A 13,629-nucleotide genomic window follows, 5' to 3' on the forward strand; every position below is an offset into this window, starting at 1 on the left:
AGTGTTCTCAATAGATACGCACTACAGGACTATGCAAACGGAGGGTACGGAGCCACGCACCCCAGGGGTGGCCTGTAAAGTACATGCACGTTTCTTACTGCTGCAGGGACGGAGGCTGGTGCCTCCAATCTCTACATTGTTTAAGGGTCAACTGTATATCCGTTTAAAAACAGAGATAGACAGGAAGTGAATACACGAAAACTAAAGCCCACGATTACACAAGTCATCTAGTGAGAAGCAGGGGGAATCAAGAGTGTCCTCCCCGTTTTCCAACATTCTGTCAGAGCATTACCATCATCTCTGTCATTTACGAGAGAATAAGACTGATTCACAGAAGGGGGCCGACACCGCTCAACGGGGAAAGGACAGCCTTTTTTCAACCAACAGTGCTGGGCACACTGGACATCCACGTGAATGAAGTCAGACACTTACCTTATACGACATAAAAAACAACTCCAAATGGATCAGAGACCTAAACATCAGACCTAAAACCGTAAAATTCTTACAGGAGAGACTTCCCTTGTGGTCCAACGGTTAAGACTCCACGCTCCCAATGCAGGGGGCTGGGGTTCAATGACACACGCGATGGGGCAACTCAGCCCGTGTACGCCCAGAGCCGGTGCTCCTCCACAAGAGAGACCGGGATGAGCAGCCTGAGTGCCGCCCCACTCACCGCAACAGAGAGCCCGCACAGCCAACAACAAATTTACAGAGGAAGAGAGAGCGAGCAGGACTGACTTCAGCCCAGCTCCTCCAGAGCTCGCGCTGCACTGGGCCGCTCTGCCCCCATGTCCCGTCACTGGCCAGAGCCCAGAGCTTATGAGCTAATTCAACCCTGTCCTCTCTACAGACAACTGTCTTTCAGGTACTGACTCACAGATGGCAGGAATTCCAGTTTTACAAACAATGGATGCTAAAAAAAACCACTGACCTTGGTCTTTTGTGAATGAGGAAGCAGATTTCTTGCACACGCACATTCTCTTGGGATTCCTTGGAAATGAGTGGGGATTTCCTGAAAGCAGGTGAGCAAGTCACAGGGTGGGTCAGCCTGACAGATGCTCAGGGTCAGAGGGAAGAAAGCGTGGGTCTAACACTCCGGTGAGGTCATGGGTCACAGTCTCACAAGTACTTCACTAGTTGGAAGTAGGCTATGTTTACACAGGAAACCACCAGCGACAGGTGTGCAGTGCTCAGCACGCACAGAGAGCGTGACTCACACGCTGCGCCATGGCCCCCCAGGAAACGGAGTCCGGAGTGTGTGACCCCAAAACAGACAACCAGGAAAGCGGTCTGAGTGCACACAGCCACCAAGGCGCACAGCCAGAGCCAGCCTTCAGGACTGGGACCCTGGCTGTGGGGGCAGCCGGGCTGGATTAATGATACGGGGAGGCTCACAGGGAAACCCACACGCATCACCCCAAATACCGTCAAGTCTCTGCGCTCACAGGTCAGGGTCTACTGACAGTGCAGGCATTTCATTTGTTAAATTAAGGGTGAAGAGAAAGAAATTTTTAAACTCACACCTTTATACTCAATTTCAGCGTTGACTGAACGTCCACTAGGAGTCAGGAATGACGCTGCGCCGCGGGAAGCCCAGGCGCGTCCCTTGAGCCGCAGCCGTCACTATGTGACGCCCAACCGCACCCCCACTTCCCGGCCCAAGAGCATTTTGAGCAGTAATGGTAAAGAGACTGGACGGTTGCAGTCTGGTTCCTGGTGAGAGCGTATCCACATCACACAGTCCAACCCTTCCGGCCCGCCCTCAGACTGAGGAAGCATGACGGCCAGGACGCCAGCCCCAGGGGAAGGCATGAGCTCCCAAGATTTCAAGAGGCCTTGGGGAGACGAGGGGTGCGTCTGAAGACAGAGGGAAGCCTGACACGACTTCCACATCGCCCCAAACCCACTGGAGACATGAGCTCCAAGAAAGCACATTCCGCTTTCTCAGGCGGCTTAACTTCGGGGCGATCTACAGAGGGACATGCTCTGGGAGGACGCAAGGCGGCTCCCTGGTTCCTACCTCCCAGTGACCGGCAAGCTTGGGCGGGACGTCCAAGCCCAGTTTCTCCAGCTTCTGGGAGGACGCAAGGCGGCTCCCCGGTTCCTACCTCCCAGTGACCGGCAAGCTTGGGCGGGACGTCCAAGCCCAGCTTCTCCAGCTTCTGGGAGGACGCAAGGCGGCTCCCCCGGTTCCTACCTCCCAGTGACCGGCAAGCTTGGGCGGGACATCCAAGCCCAGCTTCTCCAGCTCTCGCTCCCGGTACTTCTCGTATTGCCGGTACCCTGCATAGCCGCCACCCGTGGCGACCAGAATGGGCAGAGGGCGCAGCAGGGACAAGGTGCGGGCAGGGGCCGTGTGGACTTTCCTGGCATCTGTAAAAAAAAACCAGGAAAACGCTGAACCAGGAGAAGGGACAGCGTTGAAGCATGCAAACACAGCACCAACAGGAAGGCTGGGATAAGAGATCTGCCAAGCAGGAGCAGCCCTGAGTCGCTGCAGAGACGCTGCTGCCTCCAGAGTCTATCCAGTCAGGGCTCACGCATCCTCCCCGTGAAACAATGACGTGCCTCAGCTGCCGCCACAGCTACCGAGTTTAAGATGAAAACATCAAATGCAAAGAGATCAAAGAAGTATCCCAGGTTGCCCTACTGGCTACCCACAGGGCCAGACAGGGACAGGCTCTCTGATCTCACTTTTATGACCCAGACCCAGTTCTGACTGGACACCAGTATTCTTTCAAAGGCAAAATCTCATAAGCTGTTACAATTCAACAATGAAAGACAAATGGCCCAATTAAAAAACATACTAAGGGCTTTCTTCACGGCTCAGTGGTAAAGAATCTGCTTGCCAACGCAGGAGACACAGGTTCTACCCCTGGTCTGGGAAGATCCCACATGCCAGGGAGCAATTAAGCATGTCCGTCACAACGGTTGTGCCTCTGCTCTAGAGCCTGAGAACCGAAACTGAAGCCTGCCAGCCCAGAGCCCGTGCTCCGCCACGGGAGGAGCCACCGCGGTGAGAAGCCTGCGCTCATCACAGAGCAGAGCCCACGCAGCCACAGAGACCCGGCACAGCCAAAAATGAGTAAAGCAAAAAATAAGACAAAAACACACTAAGGATATGAACAGATGTTTCTCCAGCAGGAATGGCCGGTAAGTACATGTAAAGACGCTCAACATGCATTACGGGTTGAACCATGTCCCCCAGACCAGGTGGCTCCATGGCAAAGAATCCACCCGCCAGCGTAGGGGCCACAGGAGACTTGAGTCCAACCCCCGGGTCGGGAAGATCCCCTGAGAAGGAAGTGGTGACCCACTAGAGTGTTCTTGCCTGGGAACCCCCATGGACAGAGGAGCCTGTGGGCTACAGTCCAGTTCAGTTCAGTTCAGTCGCTCAGTCATGTCCGACTCTTTGCGACCCCATGAATCGCAGCATGCCAGGCCTCCCTGTCCATCACCATCTCCCAGAGTTCACTCAGACTCACATCCATCGAGTCCGTGATGCCATCCAGCCATCTCATCCTCTGTCGTCCCCTTCTTCTCCTGTCCCCAATCCCTCCCACCATGAGAGTCTTCTCCAATGAGTCAACTCTTCACATGAGGTGGCCAAAGTACTGAAGTTTCAGCTTTAGCATCATTCCTTCTAAAGAAATCCCAGGGTTGATCTCCTTTAGGATGGACTGGTTGGATCTCCTTGCAGTCCAAGGGACTCTCAAGAGTCTTCTCCAACACCACACTTCAAAAGCATCAATTCTTCGGCGCTCAGCCTTCTTCACAGTCCAACTCTCACATCCATACATGTCCACAGGAAAAACCATTCATGGGGTTTTAGTTCCCAGACAAGGGATTGAATCTGGGCCCTTAGCAGTGACTAGACAGACCTTAGTCGGCAAAGTAATGTTTCTGCTTTTGAATATGCTGTCTAGGTTGGTCATAACTTTTCTTCCAAGAAGTAAGTGTCTTTTAATTTCATGGCTGCAGTCACCATCTGCAGTGATTTTGGAGCCCCCAAAAATAAAGTCTGACACTGTTTCCACTGTTTACCCATCTATTTCCCATGAAGTGATGGGACCAGATGCCATGATCTTCATTTTCTGAATGTTGAGCTTTATGCCAACTTTTTCACTCTCCTCTTTCACTTTCATCAAGAGGCTTTTTAGTTCCTCTTTGTGGGCTACAGTCCAGGGCCCACAAAGCTGGAGACGACTTGGTGACCGAGCACGCACACACACAAAATTTATATGCTGAGACCCCAACCCCACACCTCCGTCACCCTTCTGGGATAGGAGGTCTCTACAGAGGGAATCAGGTTAAAAGAAGGTCCCCACAGTGGGCTCTAATAATATGACTCGTCCACTTACAGAAAGAAAATCTGGAGACAGACACACACGGGGAGAAGGCCACCTGCAGACAAGGGCAGCGAGGTGAAGGCAGCAGGTGAAGACTGGCACAGCGAGAAGAGGGGTTAGGATTTTTTTGTTTTTCTTTTTTTCTGGCCATGCCGAGAGGTTCGTGGGGTTTTAGTTCCCAGACAAGGGATTGAATCTGGGCCCTTAGCAGTGACAGCTTCAAGTCCTAACCACTGGACCACCAGGGAATTCCCTGCTGTTTCTTTTTTTAATGAGCAAGTATGGATGTCATTAATCTCTTCCATCTTCTGATTATTCCTAAAGAACCCTTACTACTTAACAACTAAATAGTCTACCTCTGACCAGAAAAACTTGTCAGAAAGCAAGAAACATTTTTTTCCCTCTTTCTGGATTATCTGGTGAGGAGAGACCTGCTGTACACAGCCCCGTGGCACTAAGCTAGCGCCCCAGGCTGGCGGGTCACACCCTCCTCGGTGCTTTGGCTACACCGGTCCTTGCTTCAATTACAGGCCTCTTTCTCTACAGGCTTTCTTTACTCCCCTAACAGGAAGCAGGAGGCAGGGGTGCCCTTCACTCCTGACTGCCTCCCGGCCGCGTTTGTCGCTTTATGAAAGCAGAGTTTTTCTGCAGATCTGCGACATTCTGACTTCATTTCTGAGGCTCCCCTCCATCCTTCAAGTTGAGTCTTACATGTTCCCACAGGCAAGTCCTACTTAAGTAACACTCAGATGTGCCCCTATTTAACTACCTTAATAATAAGCCTTTTGTTTTTATTCTCATTAATCATCTCATTTTATTCCCAAGGTATGATTACTCGGCAGTCAAAAACAGCTTTTGGTACAACAGAATAAAAAGGGTAGCTAGATAATAAAAACAACATACATTTTTGTAAAGATTCAAACAACTGCTTAAAAGATCCAAAAAGTTCATAATCCAGTGCTGAGGTGGGTGTGGGGAACCGATGTGCTCATGAGCCTTTTCTGCTCAGCAGGGGAGACTGGGACAACCCTCCCTGAAGAGCAATTTGGTCTAAATACCAAGTTATAAAACACACAAACCTTTTCAGGCAGCAATTCTAAGTCAGCAAATTTATTCTGAGGATGCATAAAGATATGTTACTACCGAACTGTCTATAATAGAAAAAGAGTTCAGTTCAGTCCCTCAGTCGTGTCCGACTCTTTGCGACCCCATGGACAGCAGCACGCCAGGCCTCCCTGTCCATCACCAACTCCCGGAGCTTACTCAAACTCATGTCCATCAAGTCGGTGATGCCATCTAGCCATCTCATCCTCTATCGTCCCCTTCCCCTCCCGCCTTCAATCTTTCCCAGCATCAAGGTCTTCTCCAATGAGTCAGTTCTTCACATCAGGTGGCCAAAGTATTGGAGTTTCAGCTTCAACATCAGTCCTTCCAATGAATATTCAGGGTTGATCTCCTTTAGGATGGACTAGTTTGATCTCCTTGCAGTCCGAGGGACTCTCAAGAGTCTTCTCCAACACCACAGTTCAAAACACTAGGAGCAACTAAAATGTCCAACATCAAATGGTACATTCAAGCAACGGAACACCACATATTCACCCAGTAAAGATAATCGGATAACAGCAGCTAAAGCTTCAGGGGTACCTCTGTGGCAGGGACTCTAAGCACTTCACAGGCACAATTCCATCTGAGTCTAACGACAGCCCTGTGAAATAGATGCTGCGTCTGTATGAGTTTGCTGATGAGCACCCTGAAGCAGAGGCCAGCACCGTCTCTACCTGCTGCTGGTGCCTGTGCTTAGTCGCTCAGCTGTGTCCGCCTCTGCAACTCCACAGGCTGCAGCCGCCAGGCTCCTCTGTCCATGGGATTCTCCAGGCGAGAATACTGGAGTGAGTGGCCACTTCCTTCTCCAGAGGATCTTCCCCACCCAGGGATCTAACTCACATCTCTTGAGCCTCCTGCATTGGTAGGCAGATTATTTACCACTGTGTCACCTGGGCAGTCCAGTCTTTTGTAAGTAGTAAATTGCTACTTACTTGTGGAAAAGGTTCTGAGAGATGGCTTCCTCAGGGACTGAAGGAACTGGCTCAAGACAACATCTTCACAGTGAGGACGCCTATAATCAAGCAAAAAGGAATCATTAAACATTTTTTAAATTAATAGAAATTAGAGGATCAACTGCCAAAATTTGAGTGCAATCTATAGAGTCAATAATACTATTGCATCCATTTAATCTACCAGTTTTGACCACTATACAGTACTGTCGTTTTGTAAGAAAATGTCCTTATAGGAAAAGGGCTCAAAAATTTAAACGTAAAGGGGCACCAAGTGTTTCAGCAGAAAATATATACATATAGACACTCACAAAAAGAGAAAAAGGAAGAGAAGGGAGAATGATAAAGCAGATATAGCTAAAATACGGGGAAATCAGAGCACAGGGCATTTGGAAATTCTCTGTACTATTTTCATAACTTTTCTGAAGTCTAAAACTTTTTCACAAAAGAATTACTCTTTCCTTAAGACCATGATAAGCAGTAAAGCTGCACTTACACAAAAAGCATGTTTCTTCACCACAAAAGAACAGCTGTACACAGCCTTGTAGCCTGAAATTTTAAATTTTTCTCTTTTTGGGCTGTGCCACGAAGCCTGCAGGACTGAACTTGTGCCCCCAGCAGTGGAAGCACAGAGTTCTAGCCACAGGACCAGCAGAGAATACCCTGAATTTTTAAACTTTAAATGTTTACCCTGGGGAAAGAATGACGCAAACAAATCAGGCTGAGCTACTCTAATCTACTTTGAGTCTGGAAGGCTCAACTTGTTTGGAATTTTAAAATTATTATTTGTGGCTACTTGGCCACAAAAGCTACTTTCACAGGGTAAAAGGGTTTTCAAGCATTCTGAGAAAAAAAATGACCATTTTCATGGATTCAAGCTGTAAGGAAATAGTATTTTATTCTTTGTCTCTCTTCATTTCCTCTTTACCTAGGGAAATAGGACTCATCCCCAGTGCAGTAAGTGACTGTGTGAGCAAGGAAAGCATTGATGAATTTTTAATGAACCACCGGCTCTCTCCTTAATCAAAGAGCAAACACCCCACCTTCAATTCAGATAGCACTTCAGTTCCCCCAAATACTGACCTGAAATCTAAAGCAAAGAAACTATGCCCTTGTTAGTAAGGGTTTCTTTTTTTCCTTCGGAGTCTTTTATGAAAGCAGAAATTTACTCTATTATAAATGTCTAAACTGCTATTTTTGTGGAAAATAGAACGGCATTTATGACTTTCATACAGTAATATTTACATTCATGGATTCTTAGTAGTTACGTCTTACATAAATATCCTGTGAACATGATCAGATTTAAACGCCTTCATTTACTCCTGTGAAACTTCCTTGACTTAGTGACACTCTCGCAGCATGGTGCCAACAGGGTGACTCTGACTCTCCTACAGGCGACCGAGATCTGCGTGCAGAACAAGGCTGGGACCTTGACCGTCACCACCCCCTCGGAGGCCAGATGGACGGACAGCTCCTACCACAAAGGAGGGTGTGTTGCAGTAGGCGAGTGTTCTTTCAGAGTGCACAATGCTCATCTCTTGGACTGGACACTCCCACTGCGAAGGCGAGCGCCCAGAGCCACAGTGTAAACTCTGGCTGAAGGCTGCATTGTTGCGCGGCGCACACTGCTGCATTGTGCGTCCAGAACTGCTGCTGAGCCCCCAGCTCAAAGCATGCTGCAGGCTGCTGAATAAGGCCTTTCCTTCCCTCCCCCCTGGCGGGGGGGCGCTGCTTAGGGGAGGTGCAAGTGGGAGAGCAGGGCTTATCCACTGTAACCCAATGCACAGCACCCAGGCAGCTGGTTTGCATTCAGCTCTTCCCAAGAACAAAGTCAAGGTCTCGCCATCCACTGCTGCAGCCCTAGCTCCTGGAACAAGTGCCTGGCAAAGAGCTCACTGCATCAGCTTGTCTTTCATCTCCGGATCATTCTTATTCTCATATCAACACCACACTTTTTCTGATCTTACAACACTGCCCACGCCACTGCGGGTGTGCAGAAAGAGCACTGTTCACTGCTTCACTTCCTCGCCTTCCCGTCTCTCCGGGCTTTTGTTCCTACCACATCGCCTCCTGCCGAGGTCAGCTCTTCCACCTGCCAACCCCTACTCACATTTCTTGGGCCTCGTGTTATTTGACGGCTCAGCAGCATCTGTCACAGGTGATCCCCTCCTTTTTTTTTCCTCCAACTGAGGTATAACTGAAATGTAACACTGTATTAGTTTCAGGTGTAGGATATTATTCCCTATTTGTATATATTGTGGAAGGATCCCCACAAGAAAACTAGTTAAACATCCCTCACCATACATGTTTGCAGATTTTTCTTGTGATGAGAAATACTCTCTTAGCAACTTTCAAATACACAAGACAGTACTAGTAACTATTGGCCCCACACTGTACAGTGAGTGCCTGGGACTTAGGTGTTTTTTAACTGGGAGTTTGTTTCTTTCAACGCCTTCATTCACACCTTGCCCCTCTTGAAACACACACAGCCTTTGGAACCCTGATTTTTCTGTCTGTCCGGTCTCCCTAACTTCAAACAGCTACCATGCCTGAGGCTCAGACACCTGCTTGGTCTAGGCTTCGCCCTAGAGATGTTCACCCAGTCTGCTTTTTAACAGCCAGATGCAGAGGACTCTCCTCACTGCTACTTCAGAGACCTCCAGACCATATTTCAACCTGGCTACCCAACATCCTCACTTTGAATCACCTCAAACTGAGTTTGTCCAAAACAGATTCCCAACCCTCCCTCACTCCCCTTCAACAGCTCCATCCCCCAGAGCTGTCCATCTGTGGCAGAGATTAGCCAGCCGGTTATTAAATCCACTTCCTCTACCCAACAGATGAGATTTCCTAGAAGTGAGTTCTAACCACTGTGAGAACCATTCAGACTCCCCAGGTCCCCTCCCGGCCTGTTAGATGGAGGCAAACATGCAGATCCTGGGCAGCCATGTGTTACGATGGCAAGAGACAGGCCCTCAAATCACACTGCCCTTCCGATGAGAAGTGGCCTGGACTTACATGATAGAGACAAAAACTTCCACTGTGTTAAGTCACCAAGAGGTTAGAATTTACCTGTTACCATAGCAACGCTGCTATAATTAATACACCACCCCAGACAAAAGGCACCACAACTCCCCCAGTGCACAGGGGACTCCTTTGCAAGTCCGTCCTTTCTCACTGTCCACATTCAATCCACTGACAAGGCACGAAGCCCCCACTTTCAAAATACACCCTTATCTGCCTACTTCTCTTCTCTGGCCTGAGCCACTGGGTCTGCTGCTGAAGAGCTGCACTAGCCTGGTCTCCCTGCTTGGCCTCCATGTCCCATTTATCACAGAACATCCGGACTGACCTTTTCAAAACAGACCCTACATAAGTGGCCCTCTGAACCCCAGACCTCCTGCTACTTCCCCTCTCCTCACACGTCCACCCCCACCCCTTGCACACCCACGCCTCTGCAATGCTGTCTCCGCTGGGCACACCCCTCCAGCTGGTTCAGTCCCTCCTCACTCAATTCTCTGCTCAAATGCTTCCGCCTGACCACAAGCCCAAGAGTTCTCTCTCTGGAGCGCTAACTCCTTAATTAACTTCCTTCATTTTTCTTCTCACTACCTGAAATGAACTGATTTTATATATATTCACGCTATTTCTGTCTGTACTTGTCAACGAATACAGGGGTTTGTCTGTCTTCCCCCTGGACCTCAATCTCAACAGGGAGATTAAGCTTCAGAGAAATGAACAGCTAGGTTCAATCACATGTACCTTCTGTATGGTGAACCCACGTGTACCCCCTGCAAGCAGGCAATTAAAGCCCACGATTAAGCACTTAAGTCTGACTCTGGGGCTCAGATCTCTATTCTGCCACTTGTTAACTAATTCTAAGCCTCAGTTTTTCCACCTCTAAAAACAGGACCTACCTCATTAGGAGTAAATGAGACAATCACATAAAACCTTAATCCCAGGCCCTGGTACCTAGCTACGTATTACTCTTATCAAAAGTAACACAAGTGATGTTAAGCTGGCACATTGGGGTGGCCACATCAACTGTGACCCCTGTTCACCCTAACTGGTCTGTGTCCACATTCATAGTTTTAAACTGTTTATGATTTATTTATTATTATTATTTTTGACCGTGCTGGGGCTTTGCTGCTGCGAAGCTTCTCAAGCTGTGGAGAGTGCGAGCTACTCTCTCGCTGTGGTGCCTGAGCTTCCAATTGCAGCGGCTTCTCTTGTTGCGGAGCACAGGCTCTAAGGCTCAGCAGTTCCGGCTCCCCGGGCTCCAGAGCACAGCTCGACGGTTACCGCAGGTGAGCTTGACTGCTCCACGGCCTGTGGGATCTCCCCAGAACAGGGCTCGAACCCATGTCTCCCGCATTGGCAGGCAGATTCTTTACCACTGAGGCACCAGCGAAGCCCAGTTTTAAAATATCTTTAACATCACCTCTGGTAGTAACACTAACTATAGTCCTTACGTCCCTCCTGCTTTTTAGAGCTGTGACAAGTTCTCCTGAAAATGAACTGGCAGGTTTCTTAAGGCCTATTCCATGTTCTTTCTCGTACTATTTAGCCGTGTTCCCTCTCTCCTCTACTAAACTGTAAAGTTCTTTCAACGCGAGGCCTGTTATCTTTTAATGCCTCTCTTTTCTCCTGCCCTCCCCCCTCCCCCCGATCCCTGGCACTGTGGTTGACAGTGGCAGGAATGTCATAAATACTCCTGAAGGAAGGTCTGACACGATCATGCACCACCTAGGTACTCTGTTCATATGTGCCTGAACCAAAGAATCGTCCAGAGCACCCATAAAAAACACAGTTGCCAGGGCCCCAGCCTACACCTACTGACCCTGAAGTTGGCAGCACTGTGGGGATGTACCTGGAAATCTCTTTTACTAATAAACATCCACTCCATTCTTTTATCAAATTTAGGAAACATGGCCCTAAATTATCACTTATAATTACTTTCTCTATTCTCTCACCTGTCATATCTCACTCAGTTACTGGAAAACTCTGCAGTATGAGGCTTTCAAATATGTCTCACAAACAGACACTGCTTTACTTAAAAATCATGGAAATTTTATCTTTTGGGGGTTTTCTGCATCTCAATATAGTTTCCATCTGGATATGTAACAGCTTTGAAAACTGAATTACTGTACCCAAATCCTCACCCCTCCTACCCAGTGGACCTAAATCCAGCTGTCTCTACCTATACTGGTACTAAAGTTTCGACTTTTTTCCCTTTTTAAATGATAGTGGGTGAAGTCATCTTCCTCACCATCGTTAAAAAAAAAACACACGAGAGTCTTTTTTTAGTCTTTCCAACTTATGACACATTTTACTACTGACTCATAAACAGCACACCTGGTAACAATAAAACAACAGAGACCCTCTTGTTCAAATCCCAACAGTTACCACCACACTGTGGAGCCCTCTCCTGAGAAGTTACACCATTTCTGAGTAGTTAATAATGGAGAGTGAAGCTTTCCTGTCCAGGGCAATGACATTTTCTGTTCCCTCTCAGCCCGAAACCAGTGTCTCTACTTCCCAAAATTATAGCGCAAGCTCTGATCCACGCTGACAAAATGCAGCCAGTCCGAAACACAAAAGTTGTGGGTCTCACAATCTTACCTCTTCGAAATGACACCGAGCGACAGACAGATTCTGAGTTACAGCAACCAACATTTTAATCCATTTTCCAAGAGTCCAAATGCTCCCATGCTAGTTCTTACATAAGCTATTTCGAATAATGAATGTCCTCACGGTGGGCAGCCTGAAGGAGAGGTCCCTGCGTGAGACACAGAGGTACCTGGGAAGGAGTCTCAGCTCTGCTGCTACCTGGCTGGGTGGAACTGAGCAAGTCCTTCCGTCTATCAGGGCCTCGACTTCGCCAAAAAGAAAGGGCTGGATTTATGACCCCTCTAACAATCTAAGAGTTGACGGTCACCAGGGTAACCGAGACCCTATTTCCATCACGGACTATTTTGAGATTACGGAATCCTACCCTCTCCCTTCAGAGTCCAAGAATCCAAAGTGAAAGCCGCCCAACTCCCACTCCAGTGCTCTTCCCACATCTCGGCGCCCCTCCCAGCAATACGACTCCCAGAGAAAGAAGCGTCCAGCCCTGCCTCGGCTCTAGTGGCGGACACGCAGCCCATTTCACCTGGTTTAGGGGGTGCTTTTTGTTTATATTTTTGTTTTTTGTCCCTTGTGGAGTGGAAAGGACAAAGAGAGAGGTTTAGGCCAGACTCGGACCGTCCTAGGCGGAGGCAATCGCACCTGCGCCCGAGCTCGAGGTGAAGGTGAGTGGCTCCGTCTCCACTCGAGCACTCCTCAGGGCGAGCCCGCGACAGAGAAACGGCTCCTCTCTCTAGACCCCGGCTTGGCTCGGGCCGTCCCTCGCCCCGAGGCAGCCTCCCCAAACAGTTGTACCTGCTCCGCCACGCGACCCCGGGCAGCCACCTCAGACATCCCTGCCCCACGGACGCCGCCATCTTGTCTCCTCCTTCTCGGCGGGACACGCCCCCTTTTACACGCGGGTCGCACGCATGTGACGTTCCGAGTCTCGACCTCTCGGGCCCAATGAAGAAGGCAGAGTGTGGGGGGGGGGGCGGGGCTATGTGTCTAAGCTCCTTTGCCCGCCCCTTTAGGCACCTGCAGAGCCGGGTCGGATAGGTGAGCAAGGTGGCCGCGCCCACTGTGCTAAACCTGGACCTGGGCGCCGGGTTGCCAGTTCTCCTTCCTCCCTCCGACGTGCGTTTCCGCATGTGCCCGGAAAATCTGACTCACCCAAGGTCTGAGAATGGATCAGTTGAGCTAAATCGCTCATTTACGGGTGGGGAATCTGAAAGCGTCCACAGCTCAGCTGCCGCTGAGTAAGCGCTTCTTAAGTGCCAAGCTCTGTGCTAGTGACTTAGCGTGCACGGTGTCTCATTCTTCACCTCCCATCGCTGTACTATCAGGGAGTCCAGAGACCAGAGGTCTTGGATCACCTAGAAATGCAATTAGTCGTCGCACGAAGTAACTGATGTGACAGCGAGTGCTCCTGCAGTTTCCTGACCTTCAGGTTTGAGTGAAAATAGACTTAATAGTATCTGCCTTCGGCAGCTAGCTCTGAGAATTATTCTTAAAGATAGAGAAATCAGAGCTCAGGAAAGCTAACCATTAGAATGCTAAAGGGCATACTGCTATAAAAGAGAAAAGCTAGAATTTGAACATACATCTCTAGTTCCAAA

The 13,629-nt window shown here is 49.1% G+C and overlaps 1 protein-coding gene across 2 annotated transcripts in view; it reads right to left on the bottom strand.

Annotated features, from left to right (window-relative positions):
• PISD (phosphatidylserine decarboxylase) overlaps positions 1–12,888 on the bottom strand; it is a 28,155-nt gene extending 15,267 nt beyond the window's left edge. Inside the window, exons 1-4 of one of the 2 annotated variants that reach the window (XM_068989430.1) lie at positions 12,827–12,879; positions 8,514–8,600; positions 6,386–6,465; positions 2,198–2,373 (exon numbers count right to left, since the gene is read on the bottom strand). In XM_068989430.1, the coding sequence (XP_068845531.1) occupies positions 2,198–2,373; positions 6,386–6,465; positions 8,514–8,515 (258 nt within the window). In that variant the 5' untranslated portion in view covers positions 8,516–8,600; positions 12,827–12,879. Of the gene's footprint in view, positions 1–2,197; positions 2,374–6,385; positions 6,466–8,513; positions 8,601–12,826 lie in introns of both variants that reach the window. The other variant, XM_068989429.1, reaches the window with a different exon arrangement.
• Positions 12,889–13,629: the final 741 nt, after the last annotated feature.

This window comes from Capricornis sumatraensis, chromosome 17, assembly GCF_032405125.1.
Source record: "Capricornis sumatraensis isolate serow.1 chromosome 17, serow.2, whole genome shotgun sequence".
In the NCBI taxonomy this organism is placed as follows: Eukaryota; Metazoa; Chordata; class Mammalia; order Artiodactyla; family Bovidae; genus Capricornis; species Capricornis sumatraensis.